We start from the raw sequence: 25,988 nt of genomic DNA on the forward strand, positions 1-25,988 counted from the left end.
TTGACCATTGCACGTTCTCAAATAGTTGAATTTATGATAATAACTACCATTAAGTTTTATCCCTTTGTAAGTTGCGTTATCTTTAAATAAATTATATTTTAGCCTGTTCTCTAATTTAGCTTTTAGCAACATTTATTAATGAAAATATTTATTAATATACAAATATTTATTTTCACAATATTTTCATATAAAAAAAAAAAATTAACTCAAACATTCTTTTTACTGAACAAGCCTTGGAAAAGGTTCAGCCTGACTACCAGAGTCTCTTTCCACATTTACTGCACCACTTTTTTTACAACCTTTTGATAATTAATTTTGTTTTATATTAATATTTACAATTTTTCCAATATAAAAATTATATATAATAATAATAATAATAATTATTATTATTTTAAAAGGACTTACTAGATTCAACTATAAATCAGAAAGCATGAAAGTTCATCTGGGTTCTGCAGAATATATATAAATATAGGATACACTGTACGTATGTCATCATTATGTGCTTTCTTAGATTGACATTTATAATAGAGATAGTTTAGATAGATACTACTCTCTGTCTGTCTCTTTGTGTCTCTTTTTTATGCTTTTTGCTTAGGTTCTCTGAAGATCTTTGCCTCTGCTTTCATTCATGGCGGCAAGTCCAGATCGTACAGCTGGTACCTCTTCCAATTCCTCTCTCTCTCTCTCTCTTGTTCTTATTTAGTTTATCAAGTTTTGATCTTGATGTTGTTTGTACTTTGTAGCTTTTTTTTTTTTTAATTTTTTTATTGGTCTTGTTGGGTGTTTTGGTAGATGGATTTTTGTTATTTTGTTGTAATCTTATGGTATGAGTCTTGTGTGAAGTCAAATGAATATGGGTTTTTGTTATTTTCTTGTTTGGAATTGGATTGTTCATTGAATTTTGTGTGTGTGTGTGTGGTGGGTTTGATGGGATCATTTGACACTTTTGGGGTTTGTCTGTAAAGGTTTTTTTTTGATCTGTTTGTTGGGAGGGTAAGGCGTAATCTATTTTGAGATCTAGGATCTGGGTATTGGAAGGTGACAGGAATTGTTGCAAGTTTTGGGTGACTTTTGATCATCTATGAACTTCTTCTAATATTTTTATTCTCTTTTCAATTTATTTGAATTTTTTTGTAGATCACTTTGGTCAAATAATTGGTATTTGTGGTAGGTAAATATTAGCCCTGTAGTGTGGATGTGTTATTTTGATACTGTCAATATTGAGATATAGTGCTATGATAGTTCACAGTTCATAGAAACTATTTCAAGTGGCAATAGATATTGGTTTTCAATATAGTGGGAGCTAGAAATGGTGCTCCAATAAATTGGTATATTAGGTACACACCTGAGAGTTATTTACACAAAGTATTGTCAATGTGAAATTGCATTAGATGTCAAACTGTGTAAATTGGAATGGGAAAATAATTCTATGTGAGATCAAAACAAGAGAGGATAACCTCTTTGGAGCATTAGCCTGTTGCTAATTCTACAGCTTGCCTTCACTATGATGATTTTACTTGAGAGGGGGAAGGGGACATCTGTTGTTCGTTAAAAATTAGTATGATATGGATGAAGTGGGGAACTGCAAGTGAAGTTTTTCGTGAAGGTTTGGTATTTCAACAAGTTGAGGAGAAAGTTTGTAACATTTGCCATGGTATGTTAGTTTGCTTTGGTGCATTATGGTTGGTTGAGATTTTTGTATTTAAGAAAGTTTATGGGTATCACAAATTGTGGACATGGTGAGAGAATGCATAGCGTAGTCCAGACTCCAGAGGATCTATTAAATTGAAACTGCTAAAATAACAGTTTGAAATTCCAAAACTATGTGGCTCATGAGGTTGGTTAAATGACCTATAAACACATGGTTGAGTATGAGACTATGAGTATCTGTAGATCTGGTGTAGTGTTTTCCCTCATCATTCAGCCGCATTGTCATCCCTTTCTGCTAGGTTAATAAGTTAGAAATAAAATCCACCTCTTTTTGTACTTTATAGGGGAGCTGTTCCCTCATCTTTAATCTTGTCATTCTTCATTATAAGTTAGTAGTGAGACTTTTGATGTATACTGACAACTTTTAACTTTAAAAATATTCATTTCTTCATTTATCATGTGTGCATAGGTGTGCACGCGTGGATTTGTGCGCACATATTTATAGCTTCAAGTTGTCCTATGCCCGAATTTAGCTTTGGTTGGTCAATAATTTGTACTGCCTGTGTTTCTAAGACTCTACTAAGTCACTGAGCATACTGATCATGGATGCAGAAGAGAAACCTGCCGAACCAGATAGCAAGAAGGAACAGGTAGGTGTCAACCTGTGGCAAACTCTTCCATTCTATTTCCTTTTCTATCTAGATAGTTGGATGAAAATATTTTAGTGATAATCCTTAATCTGTATGTGTTCTCAGCCTCATTCTGTGAAAAGTGAGAGGCCAGTTTCTCCTAATGCTTCCCAGGATGCTACTGCTATAGTCCATCCAAGGGATGCTGCTGCTCAAGTTGGATCTTTGGCTTCAGGTGGAGATCACTCTGTTTACCCACCAAATGTCTATGCTCCCCAAGCTCAGCCCTTCTACTATCGAGGTTAGTTATCGATTCCTCGGGATCTGGATGGAAAACATAAAATTAGGCTGCTGCAGCTAAATCCAGCCTGAATATTTACCCCTTTTTTTGTTAAATCACCTCCCTGAATATTTATGGTTACACAACAATTTTTTTGATAAGTAAAAAAAAAAATTGTTGTCCGGATAATTATTAATTGTTGTCTGGATATTTATGGTTACACAACAATTCTTGCTTTAATTATTAATAAATGCTTATAATATGTCCGGATCTCTATGTAGGTGTAGATGCAGCTACATCAACCTACAGTTTGCTTTTAGTGATATTAATTCTGATTTTTTTTTACAAAAATTATTACTTAGTATGCATGTTGATAGAATATCTAGTCAAGATGGTTAGTGCAATCAATAGGATACCATTTTCAGGCTGTATTATGGTTAGAGCTTCAATGGCAATGCATTGTATCCCTAAAATTGTGCTCTATCTTATCCTTATAGAAAATAAGATACCGCTTTCTTATCTGTGGTGGAACTCCAGGTTATGACAATGCCAGTGGTGAATGGGATGAATATCCTCCATATGTCAATGCCGAGGGACTGGAAATCGGATCTCCTGTAAGTATTTTTCTCTTCATCTTAAGAGTTTGTATCTCTATGACACTTCTTGGGGTTTCCAACAGCATCCAGGGTCCCCCCCCCCCCCCCCCCCCCCCCCCCCCCCCCAACACCCAAGTATTGAATTATTTAAAAAAAAAAAAAAGTATTTCTCTTCCTCTCATATTGACATTTCTCTGTTAGATTAAACTTACTGTAAATTAATCAGGGTGTCTACAATGATAATCCTTCTCTTCTGTTCCATTCTGGATATGGCTACAATCCACAAATGCCATATGGACCATATTCCCCGGTCACAACACCTTTGCCTTCTGTAGGTGGAGATGCACAGTTATACTCCCCCCAGCAATTTCCATTCTCCGGGCCACCTTATTACCAGCAGTTAGTTCCTCATAGCATGCCATATCTTACTTCACCAACTCAAGTTTCACAGCCAGAGCTTGCCAGCTTAGTAAGCCTTGATCAACAAGGCGATAGCATGGTTTTTGGACAAAGGCCTGGTTATCCTCCTGTGGGATCCTTTGGTAGAGCCAATTTTCCTGGAAGTCCTGGTGGTCTGAATTTTCATGATGCTCAGCATGGTATTGATGGGTTAAGATCTGGAGGAATTTGGTCAGATTGGTCTAAACCTTCAGACAGGCAGAGGTCTTTGATGCCATTCTCACCAGCAGTATCACCACAGCCTATTGGCCCTCATGGCTCATTTGGACAGAATATTGGAATGGTTTGTTCTCTTACATCTGCATATCTATCTATTATGGACATTCTGTTGAAAGACCTCATTCTATTTTACTGTTTCTTTACCAACAATTTATCTGATCTGTGGATATATATATTTATATTTTTTTTTTACCTTTTTATGGGATCCTTTTCTTATATTCAATTCAAGAGAAAGGGAGAATTTAGATATTATTATAGGTGCAAGTTGATATATCCTCTAATTGAGCATTTTCAAAATGTGATTACTTTTAATCTGAAAGCTCCAAATGATATCTGTTAGAATAATGATTAGGTGATTAAATTCTTCCTTTCTTATCAACTAAAGAATTTGGTACAAGCAGTGGTTTATTATGGTAGCAGAGTAGGTGGTCTTGAGTCTAAATCCTGTCTATGCTTAACTTCCCATGTAAAAGTTGGAAATTCCACATATTGGTCCCCATTATTGAGAGGGAGTTTAGGCTCATATGTGAGAGGGACTGTTAGAATACTGGTGAAGTTTTTAACATCACCCATTCCTATTAGCTTAAGCTTTTACTAGTTTAGTACTAGCAGTAGTTTATCAATATCTATCCACGTGTTCCTATCCATGCTATAAATCAATGTTCATCCTAAAATGAAAAATTTATCTAAATAGGACTAAAGAATGAAGATCTAATTTGAGCCTTTGTAATTGGATGTCCATTAATGTGGGAGCTAAACTGGCAACCCAAGGTTGCCATCATCGTTTGCCTTTTATTATTAAGGCAATGTTTGCTTATCTAAGTTATCTTCCATGTATGAGCTACCATGCCACTGTTGTCTGTCTTTCGCACTTGGTAGGAATTGATTTTGATTGACATCTGTACTTAGGTGAAATCTCAGAATCTAAAGTGAAAATGCTATCTACTTCTTTTCAGCCCTCTCAACAGCAAAGATCATTGTATGGGTTTGGATCTGGTTCAAACTCCTATAATAGAGGTTATTTGCCCAGTGGTTTCAATCAGGGCTCAAGCTTTGGGAGTGCATCCATTTCCAGTTTGGGATCAAATGGTCGAAGCTGGCTTTCACTTGAAAATAGCAGAAGACATCTCAGGGGCAGTGCTTCTCTGTGCAGTTGTAATGGTACTCCTGATATCCTTAGTGAGCAGAATCGAGGACCAAGAGCCTCAAAGCCAAAGAGTCAAATTACAGCTGACAATAATTCTTCTGTTGACAATAATAAGCTTAGCCTCAAGCTCCATGACGGTTTATACAACAGGCCAGATTTTGTCACAGAGTACAAGGATGCTAAGTTCTTCATCATTAAATCTTACAGTGAAGATAATGTTCACAAGAGTATAAAATATAGTGTTTGGGCCAGTACACCAAATGGGAATAGAAAATTAGATGCTGCTTATCGTGAAGCTAAGGAGAAGCAAGATACTTGCACAGTCTTTCTATTCTTTTCGGTAAGTACTTGATACTTTGTGATAGTATTTCTGTCAAATTTCTATTGTCAACTAGGGCTGCTAAAGAATTATTGAAACTATGATGACGACTATAATTAGGTGAATTCTGGTGGTGGCATGAATTGGGGGTTGCATATGATTTTTCTTAAGCTCCTTTTATTTAAAGGGAAGATTTTTATTTATTTATTTTTATCCCTGACCTTGTTGTGGCTGCTTTTTAAAAAATCCTGTTTTTATTTTCTCAGTCCAATTGAAATGATGCAACTTGTTGTATAGGATCTCATTTCTGTGTCACATTTATGTTATTTTGGGGGATGCTTTTCTTTCAGAAAAGCAATCTATTTGATACACCTTTGTCAAGTTTGTTGACTTCCATGTTTATCATTTTAGTTGTTATTGGTTGAAAAACCACAGTTGTATTACATGTCCTTTGCAAGTAAAGGATTACTGTCAGATATTTTACCTGCTCCATTTTGCATTGAAAATGGAAAATGGATGTGGTGCCCAAGTGTGAGCAATATCTTATCGTCTATTTAGGTGATATTTGGTGTAACGGGGATACATGTAACATCTATCTCATATTGGGGTGGGTATCCCACTTATGGGTCCACCCCATGTTAGAGGAATGTTATATGTACCGGTTAATAAAATAAAAATTACTATTCTAGGCATGTGGATTGGTCATGTGATCATTTATAATCAATTGGGTCCCCCCGTCAATCTGGTTTTTGTAAATGTTGTTAGTTTCACCATTTATACTTAACTTTTGAGAGGTCAATGAGGATTTGAAGGTCTATACTAATGATGGTGTGCATTAATTTTGCATTCATTCTACTTGATTGGAGATGTGCTTTTTATTTTTTATTTGTGTTTACTATTCTGGCAGGATCTTGATATGCCTCAAGCCTGATACCATGCTCTAGTGCTAGAAGAAAATTTAGTTTGTGCCACTATATCAGTACTGTTATGTCCTATATTCAGATTCTTTGATATCTGCTTCTTTTTATATCTTGTTTCTATTAGGCCCCACTCATAAAATTTGTGCACCAATTATATATGATGCTTTTATTTGCAGGTGAATGCCAGTGCTCAGTTCTGTGGGGTGGCTGAAATGGTTGGACCTGTCGATTTTGACAAGAGTGTAACTTACTGGCAGCAAGATAAATGGAGTGGGCAGTTTCCTGTCAAATGGCATATAATCAAAGATGTCCCTAATAGTCAGTTTCGTCACATTGTACTTGAAAACAATGACAACAAGCCTGTAACTAACAGTCGAGACACCCAGGAGGTAGGCATTTTGCATAACTCGTTTGATGTTTAGCAATTAGGAGTGACACTTTTGATATTGGTCCATTGTTCTTTAGATCCATTTGACATTGCCACTGGGTGGAGGGGATGGTTATCAATCAGAGAAAAAAATGGTTTTTAATATTAACAATTTTTTTCTTCAGTCGCACAACTATTCAACCCATTAACTAGAAAAAAAATTTGGTTCTCATTTGCAATTCTGAATAGCCAAAAATGATACTCATAAAACCAAGATCTTTACCAGAAAAGAATCAAGAAAAGCTAAATATGCATTCTGATTGTCATTGTCTTGTCCTTTGGAACCCTTTCGAAGTCTTTAGATTGTAGATGATTTCCCAGATTAAATTTTGTTTTGTTGCTTCTTTCCTACTTGTCATATGACCTCAATCTTATCTTTCAGACTGAGGTTCATTATAGTGTTCTACATTCAATAATGTTAATAGACTTCAACGTGGATTTAAAAGATTCTATTCTGTTAAAAATTGAATAAACATTTTTTTTTTTCTTTTCAAGGTTAAATTACTTACAACTTCTCTTCTGCAACTCTGTTTTAATTTTAAATATTACAGGTGAGATTGGAGCAGGGTATTGAGATGTTGAATATTTTCAAGAATTATGAAACTGATATGTCCATTCTGGATGATTTTGATTACTATGAAGAGCGGCAGAAAGCCATGCAAGAAAGGAAGGCCAGACAGCAAGCTGGCCTGATGGCTGTCGGAGTAGTTGGAGACAATGAGCACAGAAATGCTGTTGCTTTATCCGGTGATTTCATCAAGCAGATGTCAAAGAGTTTTGCTCAAGTTGTTCGAATGGAGGAGGGTAGTAAAGAAGTCCCCCTCACGGAGCGAGCTACTTCTGCCTCAGATGGCTCAATGGGTGCCAGAGTCTTACTTGAAGATTCTCTTCCAGCAGTCGTCTCTTCTGCTCATGCCAGTTAGGACAGCGTATTAGCGCTGGGAACTTTTCGGTGGGCTTACTGTATGTGATTAAAGACTTGGATTCTACTCCTTTAGTGCCAAAATTATTTTGTTAGATCAGGTTTTGCTGATATCTGAATGCAAAAGTTCTTACAAGTTTAGTGAAGCCGATAGGCTTCCTGTATGATATGTCCCTTCTGAGTGCTTCTTATCAATTGTAGTCCTCGGTTTTCCATTTTCTGTCATAAGCTCTTCTTTTTTGGGTGAGAGTATTCATGTTAAGATACTGATGCTTTTTATTTGTAAAGTTCCCCATCTTTGCAGGCACTTCAAACAAAAGCAATGTAGTAAAAGACCTCAAAAGAAACACTTTAAAGTATCATGTATGACTGTTTTATTTAATTGTCAATTTGTCATATATATATATATATATATTTTTTTTAAAATAAGCATTAAGTAGTCTGGATGTCACTAGAAGAAACTGGCCAAACTTAAACTGGCAAGTTGTTTCTTGTCAAAAAAGATTTTTTTGTTGCTTGGAAGCTTCATTTGCCCCATTGTAAATAAACAAAATTGTTATAGTTGATAGTAACTACTATTTTGTATTAATTAAAAAAAATCCCTCCCTTTTTTTTGAAAACAAAGTTAACTGATTTTCTTAATTTGTTGTTAATGCATCTCTGGGCAATAGGGTTTTGTTACATAATCAGATGTATGTGTGTTTGGCCTTTGATAGTATGCTTTTGAAATCTTGGTGAGGCAGGCAAGGCACATTGATGCTTTTTCCCCTTTTTTCTCATGATGTTTTCTCTCCTGTGTTTTTTTTTTTCGAAACCTCTGTTAAGTAGTGATTCCTCTGGATTGCTAGTCATAGCTTACTTTCTACTAAATGTGTGCTTTCTCTAGTCTGAGTGCTTTTGCTAAGGGGGCTTGCCTCGAGCTTTTTTTCAAATTGGGTAACTACTAACTAGTAAGGTGAAATGAATGCTTGGTTTTAGCCACAAAGGGAAAGATTATTTGATGCTGAATCGACCAACGGTTAACGCAGATAAGCAATTAAATGTTAAAATCCTTGGGAAAAAGGTTGTTGGGTGCATCGAAGCACATTAAGCAATTAAATGTTAAAATCATTGGGAAAAAAGGTAGTTGGGTGCATTGAATATTGAGGAATGTAGTTATCATGGTTGACATGGATGAGAAGATTGAGGAGAAAAGTTACCTGGCATTCACACATAGTTGAATGGAGCTAGCCTAATTGTCAACTGAATTCCGGGGAAAAAAGAAAAAAAAGAAAGGAAAAACTATACAAAACCTCTACGTGGTTTCTCCCTAAAAAAAAAAAAGAAAAAGAAAAAAAAAACCTCTAAAATTTTAAACATAGCACTTTATTTACCCTTTCAATTTTGTTGTGTGTAAACCATTAAACATTAGTTAAAATAAATCGCTACTAGGGTTTAATGTCATACTAAAAATCTCACAAGGATTTTAAGTTTTAACCCAAAAAAGGGGATGCTATGTATTTTTTTTTTTCCCTATTTTTTCATAAAAGAGAAAAAAAAAAAAAAAACATCATTTTGAGATTGAAAAAAATTAGGACCGCAAAATTTTTTACAACTTCTTTCCACAAATGTAATAAGTGTGATCAGTAAAAAAAATAATAAATTCATGCATGAGTGATAGTGAATCACTTATAAAGTTGTAGCAAACAAACAAATTATGGTATAATTTGCAGCAAACTTTTAGATTTGATAAAATCTGCCACGTCATACACAAGATGACTATGAATTTCAGACTCAGAAAATTGAATGAAATGACCAAAATACCCTTCAAGCTATGCCTAAGAGCTAAGACCGATGGGTTTTTCTTTTTTTTTTGAGCAAAGACCCTTAGCTTACGTTTGGTATCCAATAATCGCAAAATCCAAATCAGAAATCAATCGCCATGCCCATATGATATGAGTTATCAAGACTCAAAGAGTCATTCACACCAACTCCAACCAATGCATTTAAAAGCCTCCGTACACCCCAAAAAGTAGACAATAATTATTTTTTTCGATTTGACAACAGACAATAATTATTAGAATCATTACATACACAGAATTCAGTTCATACATAGTACTATTCTCATATATATTTTTTTTCTCATATTCATATATAACAGAAAAAAAAAAAAAAAAAAAAAAACACACAGACACACAGGACACAGAGACATACAGAGAGAGAGATAAACATGTTGAAAATCTGGGGCTCTACCATGTTGTTCCGGGGTTCATGGGAGGAAATTTGGCGGGAAAACAGGCGTGGTGGTTGTTGGTTCACTCTTATTGCTTTGTCTCTCATCTTGGTTTGGCACTGTTCCAAGACCTTCTCTTTTAGATTTTCCTCACCTTCCAATCCCACCACTGCCACTGCCACTGCCACTGCCACTGCCACCGCCACCACCACCACCGCTATTTCTGGCAGCACTAAAATTGATTCCCAATTCAGGTATGTAAGATGTGAAGACTTGTTTTTTTTCTTCTTCTTTCTTTCTGGGTTTTGCTTAACTTCAATTGGGTCACTCTTGTTTTTCTTCAATTTGGTGCTTATTCATTGAGTTTTGTAAATTTTGGTGGTGGGGTTTTCACAAAGTTTGATTTTTTTTTTTGGTTATGGTTATGGTTATGGTTGTACTAAGATTCATTCCCAATTCAGGTTTGTCTCTGTCTTTTTCTTCAATTTGGTGCTTCTTCATTGAGTTTTGAGAAATTTGGGTGATGGGTTTTTCACAGTGTTTGATTTTGTTGTTATGGTTGTACTAGGATTCGTTCCCAATTCAGATTTGTCGTTATGTTTTTCTCTCTGGGTTTTGTGTAATTTGAATTTGGTCACCCTTGTTTTTATTTAATTTGGTGCTTATTCATTGATTTCTGTGAAATTTGGGTCATGGGTCATTTGGATCATTTTATCTTTTATATGAATTTGAAATTTTATCATCACAACAGGGTAAATTGGGTCACTGATAGTATTCTTCAATTTGGTACTTGTTCATTGAAATTGTGGTGGATTTTCTGAAACTTGATTTTGTTGTTGTTTTGTATTGTATTGTATTTTTTTTTTTTTTTTTTTTTTTTTTTTTTTTTTTTTTGTGGTGAATTTTGGGTTTATACTCACAACTGGTAACAACTGGATTGCTCTTTCTTCAATTTCTTGCTTTATAAGCTATTTGGTGGTGGGGTTTCAACAAAGTTGGTTTTGTTGTGGGCCATTTCTCTGTTTTATGGATTTTGGGTTTATTATCACAACTGGGTCCTAATGCTGTCAATGAAGTTGCTAGCTTTTTGGAAGAATCTGGGATGGGGTACTTCATGTTTTGATTGTTGTGGGTGATTTCTTTGTTTCCAATTTTCAAATATGATTATTACTTGGATCAATTTGGCTTACCTAAATGGTGTGCATTAGTTTTCAACAACTTTATCAAAAAAATTTGCTATGTTCTAAATTGACATTGCTTGCAGCTTATATGATTTTATTACTGACTCGGAAGTTCTGTTACTCCTGTAGAATCTCGGACATTGTCTCGGGTGCTGATTTAAAGTTTTTAATTGAAAAATTGGATCAGAAGCTCAATGAAAGTGAGAAGTGGGAACAAGTCATAGACAAAAGAAACAATCTTCTATCCTACAATGCAAAATGCTGCAAGCCTAAGGTTACAGCTCAATCTATGTTGAAAATTAGTCACTATAACTTCCTTTCTTGCTCTTTAGATTGTTAGAAACTTCAGCTCTTTTAATTAATATAAGCATGTCAACCGTCTTTTCTTATCTTATAAATAAAAAAGTGTTATTACTCGGTGCTAGTCCAAATTACAATGGGTCCTGGGAGTGGTAGCTTCAATATGGCTTGACACTTCAGTATTTTTTGAATGAAGTGACTGCTGTCAAGACTGTAACCTATGGCTGCCTATGTTTCTTTGCATAATGCTGACCTTCTTTTATGATACTTTTCCTTACCTACTTATCAAAAAAAAAAAAAATATATATATATATATATATTTTTTTTTCTTACCTATAAAAAAAACAGATTCAAATTAGGTTCCAAAAGTAAAATCCAGTTACTGTCCTCTGGGTTAATGACACCTGAATAGGCTTACACCTAGTTTGCAATCTCTATTGACATGGGCCTGTGTCCAATTTTATTCAACTGGTTTAGCCATTCCTAGGTTAAGGACTTGATTTAGTGTTTCTCTCTTTTTTCTTGCAGGATGGCCCATTAAAATACTTGAGTGTGACAGTATTTGAGAACTGTTCTCCTGAGATGTTAAAAAACTTCTACATGGACAATGATTATAGAAAGCAGTGGGACAAGACCGTGGTTGAGCATGAGCAGCTGCAGGTGGATAAAATTAATGGAGTTGAAATTGGTCGTACAATAAAAAAGTTTCCACTCTTGACACCGAGAGAATATGTGTTAGCTTGGAGATTGTGGGAAGGGAAGGATAAAACATTCTACTGTTTTCTTAAGGTAACTGTAACCTAAATGTGGTCTTATATGCAAGTTATTAGTTAAAGGCATTGCTTAGTTTCTTCTGATTGTAATTTTGTACATGGTTGTGCTGTGGATCTTTTCTTTTTCTTCTTTTGGTATGAACAACTGGAAAATCCTTTTAGAAGAAGGGAGGTATGTTACTTGTCATAAACACACATACAGATAATTAAGATGTTCATCTTGTTGAGAAATTTGGGATTCATGACAACAGAAGAAATCCATGTAGGCTTGAATACACTGCACTGACTTTTAAGAATTTCATCTTTAACTTTTAGCCATTGGTTTATTTTGATGTATGCATCTGTGTGTGTATGTGTGTTTGAACAAATAGGAATATCAATGGCGGAGGTGTGATCTGTCAAGATGAATTGGGCACGATCCCCTTTCACTCTAGTTGGTGAAATTATATACAAATCCAAACCATTAACATAAATTTGAACACTATAGGACTGGTTACTTTTTTAATTTTTCTTGGACTAATGATGTAAAATGGTGTATATAGCAACATATATTATACCTTCATGAGCACATGCATATAGGCAAGCCACCCAGTCTATCTTCCATATATATAAGTTGATATGAATCTGAGATATGATTATTCAGCTTTCATATATCTTGGTAAGTATTGGCAATATTATTGCATGTGCTATTGAGTAACAGGATTACTGGCTTTGAAGAAAAGAACACTCATTAAGCTTCTTAAAACAATATATATTTTTTTTAACCTAGATAAGTAACTTTCAATATTCTGGGGATGATCTGAGTCTCCTAATATTTGATAACATGCTGGAAAGTTAGACTTTTTCTGCAAATTACTGTATTTTATAGCATGTGCTCTTATGTGTGAAAGTAAGGATTATTCTTAAGGGAAAAAAAATTGGTAAAAATGCCACAGCATTTTTGTGGTCATAGGTTTTAAATATACAGCACATGAATGGATCTGGAACTGTATTTATGGATATAAACCTGTCCTCTTGATTATTCAATTCGTTTTAAGTTATATTCTGTCATTGGTTTTAAAAATTTTCAAGTGCCTCTGCTGCTCTGCACTGAGATAAATAAATGTATGGGGGAAATTACACTGTCCACCTATGGTATGGGGTGAGTTTGGTTTGTGAACCTTTGGGCTTGGAAGTGACACTTCATAACTGCCTAAGGTCCACTATTAGCAAGCAAATGCTTTTGTACATTGCTGTAGTTTAGCTAATTTGAAATTGTATGAGTAATACTGCACAGTCAAGCCTACTGGATAACTAAACTATTGATACCTGAAACCATGCAATTTTGGCATTTGTTGATCTTTTAGCTCATGATTGTGACACATGAAAAAAATTCTTCACAGGTTGTCATGAAATTGGCTTATCTTAAGTTTCGAACTACTTGTTTGGTCAATATGTGCCTAGTAGTTGAACTGGTGAAGGAAATCAGTCTAATTGTTATGCCTACATCAGAGAAATAAAGTACCCTCATTAAAGATCTTGTTTCTTCCTGGCATATCCTATTTCTTGGAGCCACTGGTATTCAAGACTGTAACATCCTTGCTTCTGAAACAATCTCTCTACTCTCTGTGGGAGAATTCTAGATGTACCTAAGGAAGCAAGTAGGTAGGTACATCTGAGCGAGAGTTCAGGATGTAATGAAAAGGATTAATCTTTCTTCTTCAGTAAATGGTGGCATCAATGCCAAAAGACCTTGTTGAAGGTTGGCGTAGAAAAGAATAATTATCATTGTTCCATTTGATGCTTATGAACTTGCTAAATACTTATATGAGGGGTTTGAACATATGTTAATTTTTAGTAGAATTTAAACCTTTCTAGCTTTTGATGCTTTTGTTTCTGTTAGAAGTTCTTTGCAATTTTTAACAATAACAATTACCTGAGATTTTAGTTCTTTTTATTCTTGGTGATAGGAATGCGAACATCCTTCAGTACCACGACAGAAGAAGTTCGTACGTGTTAGGTTTTTCAGATCTGGTTGGCAGATCAGAAAAGGCAAGTTCCTAATACTTTCTTTTTCATCTCCCTCGCCCTCACCCCTCTTTTTTCCCCCTAATTTCCTTTGTCCTAGAAAATGATGAATTTACTCAACCTGCTTTCATGTCTGGTCATATACTCAATGCTAAACTGAAATATGAATGTGACACCCCTATGAAGCCTATGTTGATTTAAACTTTGAACCTGTTGAAAATCATGTATTTTAACTAAGATCATCTTTGGCTTGGATCATATACCCTTGATGGATAGACAGAATATATATCTCTTCTATACTTACGCTCTGCCTGTACTTCAATTTGATCTTTTGGTCAACCCAGGTGCATGAGAATTGAAGCTTGATTTTTTATTCTTAATATGAAAAGTGATAGTTTTGTGATTTTTAATTATCTATTTACAGTACCTGGGAGAAATGCTTGTGAGATCAAAATGTTTCACCAAGAAGATGCTGGTTTGAATGTCGAGATGGCAAAGTTGGCTTTTGCTAAGGGGATTTGGAGTTATGTGTGTAAGATGGATAGTGCACTACGCAAATACTCCGGGATCAGCCATCCTCAATCAAGCTCAGCTGTCACTCTAATTCAGCAGGTTGGTACTGTGTCCATTCACATTTCACTGATTTCTTGTATTCTTTGGTTGTTATTTAAAGTATTTGTTGAGGTTAAAGCTCTTGGACTACTAGGATATTCTGAAGCCATCTTTGTATTTTTATGTTAGATTCACCAGAAAGTTGGTTAGTCTCCATGTGATGCTTTATGGCCTCTAAACTGAACATTATGAAAATCATAGTTGTTTTCCAATGTTGTGATGTTCATCAAAAATGTCAATAGATAATCATATATATCATGTTTTTTTTTTTTTTTTTGGGGGGGGGGGGGGGGGGGGGGGGATGCGTGCTGTTATCCATGTGCATTTTAATTGCATACCTACTGTAGGCTTGTTTAGACTAGGTTTATTAACAGTGGTGCTTTAAATTAGTTGAAATTTATGGCATTCTGCAGCCTAGATATGCTTCATCTCAATGGTTGGCTTACCGCAATGATTTCCCATGATGCTTTGGGCAGTGTTCTAGAACCCAGACAAACCCAGCATCTAATTTGCTTTGCTTTCCTGGCCAAGATGATAGCTAATTGTGATTTTGACAGCATTGAGCAAATCTTAGTTGAAACATTGGCCTACCACTATGCATTGGTGGGACAGAGAACTAATGGTTTCAGTAATTTTAGGGGATTACTACATATCAATTGTTTTCCTTGAGTTTATGGTTAACAATTTCCTCCACACAGGTGCCACCTGGATTAGATACCATGAACAGCACGACCTCTTCTGAAACTACCAGTGCAACTGCCTTTCACAGGCAAACTGGTGAAGCCAAAGAGAGGAAAATCTCTAAGAGGCCTTCAAGGAAATTGCTAGCCAATGGTTTATTTCTTCTTGGGGGTGCAATCTGTCTTTCTTGTGGTCACTCTAGCCTGGGTGCTAAAGTTGCCATGGCATACATCTTGACGAAGCTGAGTAAGCATGGTGCTTCATCAGATCAAAGTAGTCAAAGTTGAGGTACATGACCTAGATGTATCATGACAGATTTTGGAGTATCTAGTAAAGTTTACTAGACATTTTATTAACTGAAGCGTGTTGGATGTAGCATCATTGTATCAAAAAAATTTGGGACTAAGGCTTAATTGTTGTTTTATGTAGCATGTAGTGTAACTTACGTGCTTTTTTTTTGTGGGTTGTTTTCCTGCCTTTACCTCTGCATCGAGAAGAGAATAAAGAGAAAGGCAAATGTGAAAGAAAACAATTTTGGAGCAAGGCTACTAACGGGGTGGGGTTTGGTGTTGTAAATACTATATATATAATCAATGGACCCTTTTTACCTACTCATATACATTTTGTTTTTTGGTATGTAAATGCCCATATACTTCATTTGTAAATCTTCAAGATGTGAAAAGGATTAGAAACTGATCTAATCAAGTCTTGTTTGAAATTTAATATAGTTGGTTTTGATGTATCAGCCTTTGCATTTTATTATTGGAAAAGTTATCACAATTAGATCATCACTATCCCTTTCTGTTAAGAATATGCAGTACCGGCATATTAGCTAGATTCACTTGGAGCAGAGAGCTCAAGAGAATAAGAAAGGAAATTTATTATTGTGATCCAACAAAAAAGATCTTGTTTTATTCTCTTCTTAAGTTATATTTGTGGAAGATGAACCATGATGCAGGCAAGTAAATTATGGTTGATTAGCTAGAGAGGAGTCAGGAAATAGTAATACCATGATAGATTGTTCTGCTCTAAGTTATTCAGGTTGTTAGAGAACATAACAAGTAAATGGTGTGCATGAGTGATTTTGTCCTGTTCTTAAATTAAGGCATGACTGGAATACTGTATGTTGGGTTGGTGGCACTTGCTTAAGCCTCCACTAGGGTCAGCTAAGGTTTATATGAGCTTATGTAACTGTCTCCAACTCCTTCGGTATAATTGAAGAAATTGATCATGAATCTTTTTTTTTTTTTTTCCTTGGTTCAAAAGGATACCATTTATATTTTTTGATAAGAGGATACCATTATATATTGTTGTTGAGAAGATTAGAAAGAATAGGAGAATATGAGTTTAGATAATTTATCAGTGGTTTGATTAAGGAATCATGTCATGATCAAGATCACAAATAAATTGCACCCTTCTTTCTCCTTTTTTTTTTTTTTTTCCTTATTTGTTTGGTGGGAATGTTTAGACAGAATGGACAAATTTGATAGATAATTTGTTTTAATGAATTTCTATTTAGTGCCATATATGATATTTTTGCCCTTCTAATTTGTAAATATTTTTTCCCCTAAAATAGCATTCCATTCCAAAATATAAGCTAGCCAAACACACAAGCAGAAAAAGGGCTCCGAGCGATCTCCACTTATCATAGTAGATGGATTTTGAAGAAGTGAATAGTTGTCTTTAAAATCTTCAGCAATTTTATAAAGGGTGTCTGTCTCTCTCACTAATTATATTGAACATTAAAGAAATTTAAATACTATAGTATAAAAATGAAAAATTGCTACAAAGCAGAACACTGGTTATTCATATGCTTTGACAAAAATAATAAACAAGAAGAATATTACACGAAACTATTATACAGTAAATGTAGAAAGCAGATTCTACTGAAAGTTGGTAGAAACTACAGATATATTCTTCTGAAGTTCAATATATCCATCTGAACTGATGTTTTTTCCCTTCAAGAAATTGGAGTACCAATGAGCAGAGAGCTTAGGTTGTCTTTTTAAATCCGGGTCATCCAAATCCACGAAGTATAGGCCGTAGCTTGATTCATAGCCATCCAACATTTCAAATAAATCCAAGAAGGACCATGTAAAATAACCTCTTGTATTTGATCCATTCCTTCCAAGATTTTAAGAGTAGTGAGAGAAAAGTAATCACATCAAATTTTAGTAACTATGTATCAATTAAAAAGAAACAACCAGAAATATAATTAAGACCTATCTTATAATTTTATTTTTTTTTATTTTTCATTTTTTTTTTAAGATATAATAGACTTTGAAATATATGGCATTCACTTTAAGAAGTTTTTATTTTTTTTTATTTTTTATTTTTTACAATAAAAAGGCTTTTACTAGATGAGATGCCTAGAATCCACATATCATGACACCCTTTTAATACATCTAGTGAAGCAACTAATTCATTTGATAAATTAGCACTAATTAGTCACATCTAGCTCTCTTTCAGGAATAGATAACACATATATTAGTACATAACATAAGCAATATGACTTGCCAATTATCTATCAAAATTAAATTGCCAAATAAACCTAACAGCAAATAGAAATTTCTGTATAAGATGTCAAGGAATGCAAACAACTCAAATACAATTATGACAAGACTCTTAAAATAGTAAGTGAATTTTTTATAAACTGGGGAGTATAGGGTCTTTGCTCGGGAGCGGGTAGAGTGCTACTATAGTCACCCCTAGGTAGGCAAGCCACACGGGTTGCCCCCCTCTACCCATTTTTTGTTTACGAAAAAAAAAAAAAAAGTTTTATAAAAGGTCTACAAGCATACCTCACTGCATCAAGCAAACCGCCAATGTATCCATGCAAATATTTTACCCTAGGCCAGTCTTCCAGTGTTGAATTACGTCTTGTTCGTTGACCTGCAGAGGGATATATGTCAAGTCAGATTTTCTCAATTAGATGAAGTACCAACCTAATGCAAGCTCTCTGCCAGAAGAGTTACCCAAAGGAAGAATGGGCAATATTTCAACTAGCAACATGAAGAAAATTTGAAACTTTTCTATAAATTTTACTTATTCTATCAATGAATTGGTTGATTATTTCAAACTGTTACAAAACATTAATTTGTGCATTATGATACTTTAACTATGCCTACCAATAGATATATCAATAATCTATTAAATATTTGTCACATTCTGCCACAGTTGCCCTGTGTATGCAGCATACATCCAAATCATACTCTCATAGTGGCAATTTTTTTTTTTTTTTTTTTTTTTGTTATTTTTCTTTCTTCTTCCTTTTTTTTGGCTGCAACTTGATTTCCATTCATCCCTTGGATGATGTTTTCCATGATTCTACATCCAGCTACTGAGTATCTCTATAAAAATTGACATAACTGCTCCAAAAATGAAATTAAAAAAGAAGTTAAAATGGAAGGAAATGTTAATACTTTATAAAGATTGATTTATTTGCAATGCAAGTCTACAGCTTGTGAAAATATACTTTGACAAGTGATTTTCCTGTCACGTTATAATTTAGTAATATTTATCATTGATCCTTTTTAAGTGAAACTATGATCAAATTCTCAGTGTGGAATCTGTGGTCAAATGTACTAACACAAAAATTCTTGTAAAGAACTATTTTGACAAAACAAAAGCAAATTATCATGCCTTACAAATTATAATACTACATTGCAGCTGAAATGATCAATACTGCTACTATTAACAAATTTTCACAGTTAAAGGAGTGCATGCGCACGCGCGCACACACACACAGACCATTTTCATGAACGTAAACAGGAGGGTTGCCATAAACTTGCTTGATATACTCCAGGATTCCTTGAAGACCCCAGGGTACGATTGCATACTGAGTCAAACAAACTGATTAGTAATGCACTGAAATAACCAGTAAAAGCAAACTGGCCTTAAATTTTTATGTTCAGCCTCTCACCTCAAATGTCGATGTATCATTTTGAATGCCTGCCACAACCAAAAAATTAGTGAGTTATTTCAGTTCCATATCTAAACTAGATGAGCATAGCTACAACTGCTTAACACACAGGTTACATTGGCCAAGACTTCACGTGTCAAGAAATACAGGACACCATAAACAAATATCAGAATGAAGCCTAATTCATAGATGGGTGATCAAAATTGACTTTGTACGCTCAATCAAACTAAAACAAAGTAATGAAATCCAAGCTGAAAATAGTTTTAAAGTTAATAATAATTGTTTCATTTGTCCGTCATTATCAACCTATTCCACTAAAATCCCAACAATGTGTCAAAAACATACTTGTTAACTGTACTGCCATGTCTGCCACAGCATCTCTATCTTCTGTATTTACGCTGCTTGGGTTATCCTTGACATACTTTGTGACGTAATGATTTACTCCAATGAAGTCAAATGAACCCTTAACCTGACTGGATTCAGCAAAGGTAAAGGACGGAAGTCTAGAGCCTACAATCTTTTTCAAGGTCTGAGGATAGTCTCCAAATACCAAGGGATTCACAAACCTGCAGAACAAAGCAAGGAATGGTTGCCAAAAGCTTGAATAAATTCTGAGATCCAATTCATTTGCAGCTTACTAAAGGAAATTGGACATGAGTAGATTTTACAAGGAAAAATGAAATCCACAAAATTGTATGATAACTTTTATTTCTTGTGCCTTCTCAGAAAGACATTAGAATTGACAGATTCTAGACTAAAATGACAAAAGCCAAATAGAAAGAAAATTACACAAATAAATGAAAGAAAACAGATACCACTTCATACGAGAAATTAGAACTTACCAACCCAAGTAAAAGTCGTTGGCTCTTTGAGTGGCAATTTTATCTTCAGTATTGTTTGTTAGAGGAATGAACCAATAGGAAAAGACATTGAGTCCTATAACACCATGCTGCATGTCCTGCATTGCCCATATTTTCTCTAAAATTGCACTTTAATATATATATATATATATATATAGTCAAAACGTTCAAATTCATGTTTCCCAAATGAAAAATGAAGGCCTAAATGATGTATAAAGAAGTAGTGGATTTTCAATCATGCTTGGATGCTCAAGCATAATCATTGTTGAACATCATATAATAGGGCAATTTAGATATTTGCTACATTGATCAAAATCCTGACAATGAACAGATTGAATCATACCTGGTATCGTTTCCTGTATAATCTAGTAGCTGATGCATGTGCAAGCAGGATATGATGAGCTGCCATGTATGGCTCAGTTGAGGAGTTTCCAGTAGAGCAGTTATCTCCATATGGAGGTGAACATCGCTGAGGAGGCAGAAATCCAATATCGTAACCCCCAAGCACAAACACATTGGCCTCATTCATAGTAGTCCAATATGAAACCCTGTCACCAAAATTTCTGAAGCACACATTTGCATATGCCGTGAAGTCTTTCCTGCATCCAGATCTAGTTATTGAGTCACATTCCTAGCAATGATTTGTTCTTGGTGCAGGAAATGTATGTAATTTTAAGTGCAAAGAATTGGTAATGATGGACAAGGGTATGGAACCATACACAATCTTCTGACTAACCCATCCTCCATACTCATCTTCAAGTGCTTGCGGAAGATCAGTGTGGTGTAGTGTAACATGTGGTTGTATTCCTGTGTGCAATCAAGAAGTGAAGAATCTCAGCTAAGGAAACACATTTTTTATTAGCTTCTTGGAAGATTTTTTTTATTAAATTTTTATGATGAAAAAATGGCTGCATTGCTAAGAAAATGGCATTATCAACATCTATGATGGAGCTGGCTATGACCGTGGCTAATTAGCTCATTGATGAGATTGTTGTAATATTGCAAACCCTTTTGATTAACAGCTCCTCTTCCATCTGAAAGAGAGACCATCAGAAGTTTAAGCGTGAGAGAGAACCAGAAATAACTTATTTTTTGTTTAGTTAAAGTGAGTGACAGTTATGTGATCATACTTGGGATAAGCCGTGACCATGATATGGAAAACCTATAGGCTTCTAAACCCGTGTCTTTCATGAGCTGAACATCCTCCTGCAGAATTAAACGAATTTAGTCATACGTATAAGATTATAAGGTGTGTTTTTGACAGTTGATTATGCTTGGTTGGTTAGGACATAACCATATAGTTGTTACAAGAAATATCAGACAGAGAGAATCGTTAGCTTCATGTGTAAACCAAAAGATGATTAATTGAGTTCAAATATGTGATTGGTATTTATGGAAAAAGGCCTTTAAAAAAAGGCTCATTACACAGACTGACCTTGTATTTATGATATCCATCACATGCTATGTCCCCACTGGCTCCATGCATATTACCTGAAATATGAGTTGGGCCAATTAGGCAGCCGATTCTCAGATATAGACAGATACGTCTCAGCAATGTTTTATCAAATATGCTGCCACCACAAGTGCAACTGAATCATTCCATTTTTAAGTTCTGACAAAAAGGCATGGTTTTGTGACAAGGAGCAGGCTAGTCATAAGTCTTACATATCTAAGCCCAGCAGACCAATGATCATTCTTTTACTAATTAGTCTATTTCACCAAGTTTTATGTTGTTCAAGCATCAAATCAATTACACTTACAACTATCATTTTAGATTATTTTTTTAATTGATAGAATTATTAGTTACATCTCATGACTTTCTCTCATAACAATGTGATGTATATATTTCCATGTGTTAAAATTTTCACAATAATAGTTTGTATCATGTCTTGTAACCAGGTTCTTAATGTATTTTAAACCAAAAAGGCCCCCCCTTCCACTGCGCTTGTTCATGCCTTAAGTTACTTACAAGATGAGATGTGTAAGAGAGATTACTTACCCAAAAGAGAGACAGACAGAGAAGCTAATTAAGCCTGACAAAAAGGACAAATTGCACTTTTGTTCTTCATAGATAAAAAGAAAAAAAAACAAAATGTAGTTCTCATCTTCATAAATATATAACTATATGTACCTCCTAAGGAGCCCCAAGCTTCAAAATAAAGGATAATGTATTAGAGTTAATTTTTCTTGGACACATTAGGCTATTTGTTTTTCCTTTTACTTTTGCAAAACTCTTATTCCAACATGTCATCAGCCACTCCACTCCTTTTACCAACAATTTTTCCTCTTTTTTGGTAATATTTAATAATAAAAAAAATAATATCTATGCTGCATATAATAATATAGGTTTGTAATTAACTTTGGTTTAGTTTTCCAACTCTTCTCCCTATCTTGACTCTTCTTCTCCCCCATCTTCTTTTCTATTCCTTTCTCCCATCCATTCCATGTTCTTCCTAAAACAAAAAAGGTGATTTTTCTTTCCCTCTCTCTTTATTCGATTTTCTTCTTCTTCTTTTTTTGGTGGATTTATTATTGTTTTTCCCATATTCGTGGTGAATTTCTTATTCTTTTTTGCAGTTTTTTGGTGTTCGAATTCCCCATCACAAGCTCCCTCTCTCTTGAATTTGGTGGGTCCTAAAAGTGTTTGTATCATTTTTTTTTCCTTGATTTATAAATGTTGATAGGCAATTATTTTTGCTTGAATTGAGAAAGTTTGGATTTTAAGAAAGTCTGTTTTTGGAAGTAATTGTCAATTCCTAAAGTACTTTCACGCATGCATAAACTTTTGTAAATAATGTTTGTCTACAAATGAATATTTTCACCTTGCTTTTCATACATAAAACATAACAATATTTGAATATAAAATTATATATTAACATATGCTGACCTGCGTGGGCGAATGTATCCCATATGCTGGGGGTCCTCCCATCTAGGTTTGCTGCACCTTCAACCTTTCACAAACGATTGAAGAAACAAAAAATATGAAAAAAAAAAAAAAAGAAGATATTTACTTGTTATTTTACATTAGAATGAGTAAACCAAATATATATATATATATATATATCATTAACACGTAAAAAGAAGCAAAAGGAATTTAAGTGATTACCTGATAAGCTGAGGAAGCAGCACCAAACACAAAGTCAGGTGGGAAATCATCTCTGCTAAATGTATCAGTGCCTAAAACTAGTGCTGCTAAACTTGTCAGCAAAACTAGCCTCAACATTTTCCTCCTGTTTAGTAGGAGCCTCGCAGTACTCTCTCTCTATATACATATATGTTGTTAAAGAACATACGCAACATAGTTTTAGATGCCTATTGGATTCCTTAAAAAAAAGAATCTTATTGGATTTGTCCATTCATGAGTCCTACCGTCCTACGGCATTCACATAGCTTTAATTTATGGCCAGATTTTTATTTTTATTTGACTTTGAGAAAGCATGGTAAAGACAGGATTGAATTGCACTCTATGCTTGGTATTATAAGCCTCTACTTGGATTAACTGCAACCAAGTACTCTATATCTAGTACTCTAAAAAAAAAAAAAAAGTACTCTATATCTATATATTGGGTAAATTCCATTTGAGATAATGCCAACTAAGTCCAAAACTTTTCAAAACTAACCAATTTAGTCTCTAAAGCCAGTTCAATCCCTAAAACAGTTGAGAAAAAATAACTATCTATTTAGGGACTAAGTTGGCTTTAGGAACCAAACTAGATAGTTTTGAAAAGTTTTGAACTTGGTTGGCATTAGTCAAAACCTCAGGATATGTTAGTGGAATTTACCTCTATATTTTTATTAATTGAAACAGTAATTCGAGTGAGAAAAAAAATTTCAGATATATATATATATTTTTTCATAATTTTTGACTTGGTCTATTTGATTGATGCACAATAAAAATGGTGTTAGTAGTGGACTCATGTGAACCATGGGTTGCCAAAAGTGAGAAATTTTTTCCAAAAATTTTATTTAGCAACAAAAGCACCATAAAATAAGCCTGTATTTTTTTGGACCAAAACAAGAACTCACCAGAGCTGGTCATCCTCCCTTGCACTACCCAGCGTTGCCATCTTCAGTTTCTGACAAACCGCACAAGAAAATATAAAAAAGTTCATACTTTTAACCCATTTTGGTTCATTTGCATATTTCATTCAATCCAATACTCCCTGATAAATAAGCTACCAAAATATAAGTTAGCCAAACACACATGGAGATAAGGCCTTCTGTAATGCATTGTACTAGAGATCTCCACGTATTAAAGTAGATGACTTTTGAAGAAGTGAATAGTTGTTGTCCTTGAAATTGTCGGCAATATCAGAAAGGGCCTCTATCTGTCTCACTTAAATATATTGAAGAACACCAAAGATATCTATATACTATTTTGTGTACAAATGAAAAAATGCTACAAAGCAGCACACTGTTAGTTCGTATACTTTGACAAAAAAAAAGAGAGAGAGAGAGAGAGAGAGAGAGAATAATAAACAAACCATTATACAAAGTACATGTACAAAGCATAATCTACTCAAGTAAATAAGGGGAAACTGCAGATATATTCTTTTGAAGTTCAATATATCCATCAGAACTGATGTTTTTCCCCTTCAAGAAATTGGAGTACCAATGAGCAGAGAGCTTAGGTTGTCTTTTTAAATCCGGGTCATCCAAATCCACAAAGTATAGGCCGTAGCTTGATTCATAGCCATCCAACATTTCAAATAAATCCAAGAAGGACCATGTAAAATAACCTCTTGTATTTGATCCATTCCTTCCAAGGTTTTAAGAATAGTGAGAGAAAAGTAATCACATCAAATTTTAGTAACTATGTATCAATTAAAAAGAAACAGCCAGAAATATAATTAAGACCTATCATATGATTTTTTTTGTAGATATAATAGACTTTGAAACATATGGCATCCATCTCATATTGGTTTATTTGACAATGAGAGACTTTACTAGATGCGATAATTGGAATCTACATATCATGGTACCCTTTTAATTGATCAAGTGAAGCAACTAATTCCATTTGATTAATTTTTGTAGCACAAATTAGTCACATCAAACTCTCTTTCCAGAAAAGATAATAAAAATATTAGGTCATAACATCTACATTAATCTTATTTTTGAATTCAGTATATATTTGAGATGGAATCATCAAATCATGAGCCACTGGTATGCTAATTATCTTCCAAAATTAACTTGGCAAATAAACCTAACAGCAAATAGAAATTTCTGTCAAGGACTGCAAACAACTCAAAGAAAATTATGACAAGACTCTCACATCATCATGTGTTAGGTTTATATAAGGTCTACAGACATACCTCAATGCATCAAGCAAACTGCCAATATATCCATGCAAATATTTTACCCTAGGCCAGTCTTCCAGTGTTGAATTACGTCTTGTTCGTTGACCTGCAGAGAGATACATGTCATGTCAGATTTCCTCAATTGGATGACCAACCTAATGCAAGCTCTATACTAGAAGAGTACGCCCAAAGAAAGAATGAGCAATATTTCATCTAGCAGCATGAAGAAAAGTTGAAACTTTTCTGTAGTTTTAGTTAATTCCATCAATGCATTGGTGGATAATTTCAAACTGCGCCAAACCATTAGTTTGTGCATTATGGTACTTTTAACTATTCCTACCAATAGATATTTCAATAATCTATTAAAAGTTTGTCACATTCTGCTACAATAGCCTTGTGTATTGCAGCATACTTCCAAATCATACTCTCATATGGCTTTTCATAATTTTTTTTTCTTCTTTTCTGCAATTTGATTTCCATTCATCCTATAGAGGATGTTTTCCTGATTCCACACCCAGCTATTGAGTATCTCTATAAAAATTGACATAACTGCTCCAAAAATGAAATTAGAAAAA

The 25,988-nt window shown here is 34.4% G+C and overlaps 3 protein-coding genes and 1 long non-coding RNA gene across 19 annotated transcripts in view; 3 read left to right on the forward strand and 1 right to left on the reverse strand.

Annotated features, from left to right (window-relative positions):
* Positions 1–448: 448 nt before the first annotated feature.
* LOC126727584 (YTH domain-containing protein ECT4) lies at positions 449–7,950 on the forward strand. 3 transcript variants are annotated; one of them, XM_050433343.1, is made up of 8 exons: positions 449–656; positions 2,120–2,300; positions 2,406–2,580; positions 3,097–3,173; positions 3,382–3,897; positions 4,790–5,320; positions 6,396–6,608; positions 7,198–7,950. In XM_050433343.1, the coding sequence occupies exons 2-8, from the start codon at positions 2,253–2,255 to the stop codon at positions 7,567–7,569; spliced, it is 1,932 nt and encodes a 643-aa protein (XP_050289300.1). In that variant the 5' UTR covers positions 449–656; positions 2,120–2,252; the 3' UTR covers positions 7,570–7,950. The 3 variants fall into 3 exon arrangements, with proteins under 3 accessions (XP_050289300.1, XP_050289298.1, XP_050289299.1); XM_050433341.1 differs by having other exon boundaries at positions 457–656; positions 2,224–2,300; XM_050433342.1 differs by having other exon boundaries at positions 458–656; positions 2,263–2,300.
* Positions 7,951–9,461: 1,511 nt separating this feature from the next.
* Positions 9,462–16,076, forward strand: LOC126727588 (uncharacterized). Its single transcript, XM_050433393.1, has 6 exons — positions 9,462–10,034; positions 11,091–11,235; positions 11,790–12,050; positions 13,984–14,065; positions 14,466–14,653; positions 15,352–16,076. Exons 1-6 carry the CDS (start codon positions 9,778–9,780, stop codon positions 15,619–15,621), a joined length of 1,203 nt encoding a protein of 400 aa, XP_050289350.1. The 5' UTR covers positions 9,462–9,777; the 3' UTR covers positions 15,622–16,076.
* A 1,031-nt stretch (positions 16,077–17,107) lies between these two features.
* LOC126727585 (beta-glucosidase 11-like) overlaps positions 17,108–25,988 on the reverse strand; it is a 100,069-nt gene continuing 91,188 nt past the window's right edge. For 2 of the 14 annotated variants that reach the window (XM_050433377.1, XM_050433386.1), the window contains exons 2-13: positions 23,004–23,067; positions 21,552–21,607; positions 21,247–21,322; positions 21,079–21,150; positions 20,836–20,923; positions 20,460–20,715; positions 20,099–20,214; positions 19,602–19,822; positions 19,257–19,285; positions 19,085–19,172; positions 18,136–18,226; positions 17,108–17,458 (exon numbers count right to left, since the gene is read on the reverse strand). In XM_050433377.1, coding sequence (XP_050289334.1) covers positions 17,218–17,458; positions 18,136–18,226; positions 19,085–19,172; positions 19,257–19,285; positions 19,602–19,822; positions 20,099–20,214; positions 20,460–20,715; positions 20,836–20,923; positions 21,079–21,150; positions 21,247–21,322; positions 21,552–21,607; positions 23,004–23,067 — 1,398 coding nt within the window. In that variant the 3' untranslated portion in view covers positions 17,108–17,217. The other 12 variants (XM_050433346.1, XM_050433376.1, XM_050433373.1 and 9 more) reach the window with 10 other exon arrangements.
* Positions 17,393–24,953, forward strand: LOC126727591 (uncharacterized). Its single transcript, XR_007656279.1, has 2 exons — positions 17,393–17,478; positions 24,897–24,953. It is a non-coding gene; the product is annotated as an uncharacterized LOC126727591 (long non-coding RNA).

Source organism: Quercus robur, chromosome 5 (assembly GCF_932294415.1).
Source record: "Quercus robur chromosome 5, dhQueRobu3.1, whole genome shotgun sequence".
Classification (NCBI taxonomy): Eukaryota; Viridiplantae; Streptophyta; class Magnoliopsida; order Fagales; family Fagaceae; genus Quercus; species Quercus robur.

Bases quoted from the DNA above. Each gene is read 5' to 3' on its own strand.
- LOC126727584 (XM_050433341.1), top strand. From the start codon at position 629: ATGGCGGCAAGTCCAGATCGTACAGCTG. The intron at 3,174-3,381 runs GTAAGTATTTTT...TAAATTAATCAG, and splicing joins GACTGGAAATCGGATCTCCT to GGTGTCTACAATGATAATCC. The intron at 3,898-4,789 runs GTTTGTTCTCTT...ACTTCTTTTCAG, and splicing joins TTGGACAGAATATTGGAATG to CCCTCTCAACAGCAAAGATC.
- LOC126727588 (XM_050433393.1), top strand. From the start codon at position 9,778: ATGTTGAAAATCTGGGGCTCTACCATGTTGTTCCGGGGTTCATGGGAG. The intron at 11,236-11,789 runs GTTACAGCTCAA...TTTTTCTTGCAG, and splicing joins CAAAATGCTGCAAGCCTAAG to GATGGCCCATTAAAATACTT. The intron at 14,066-14,465 runs GCAAGTTCCTAA...ATCTATTTACAG, and splicing joins TGGTTGGCAGATCAGAAAAG to TACCTGGGAGAAATGCTTGT.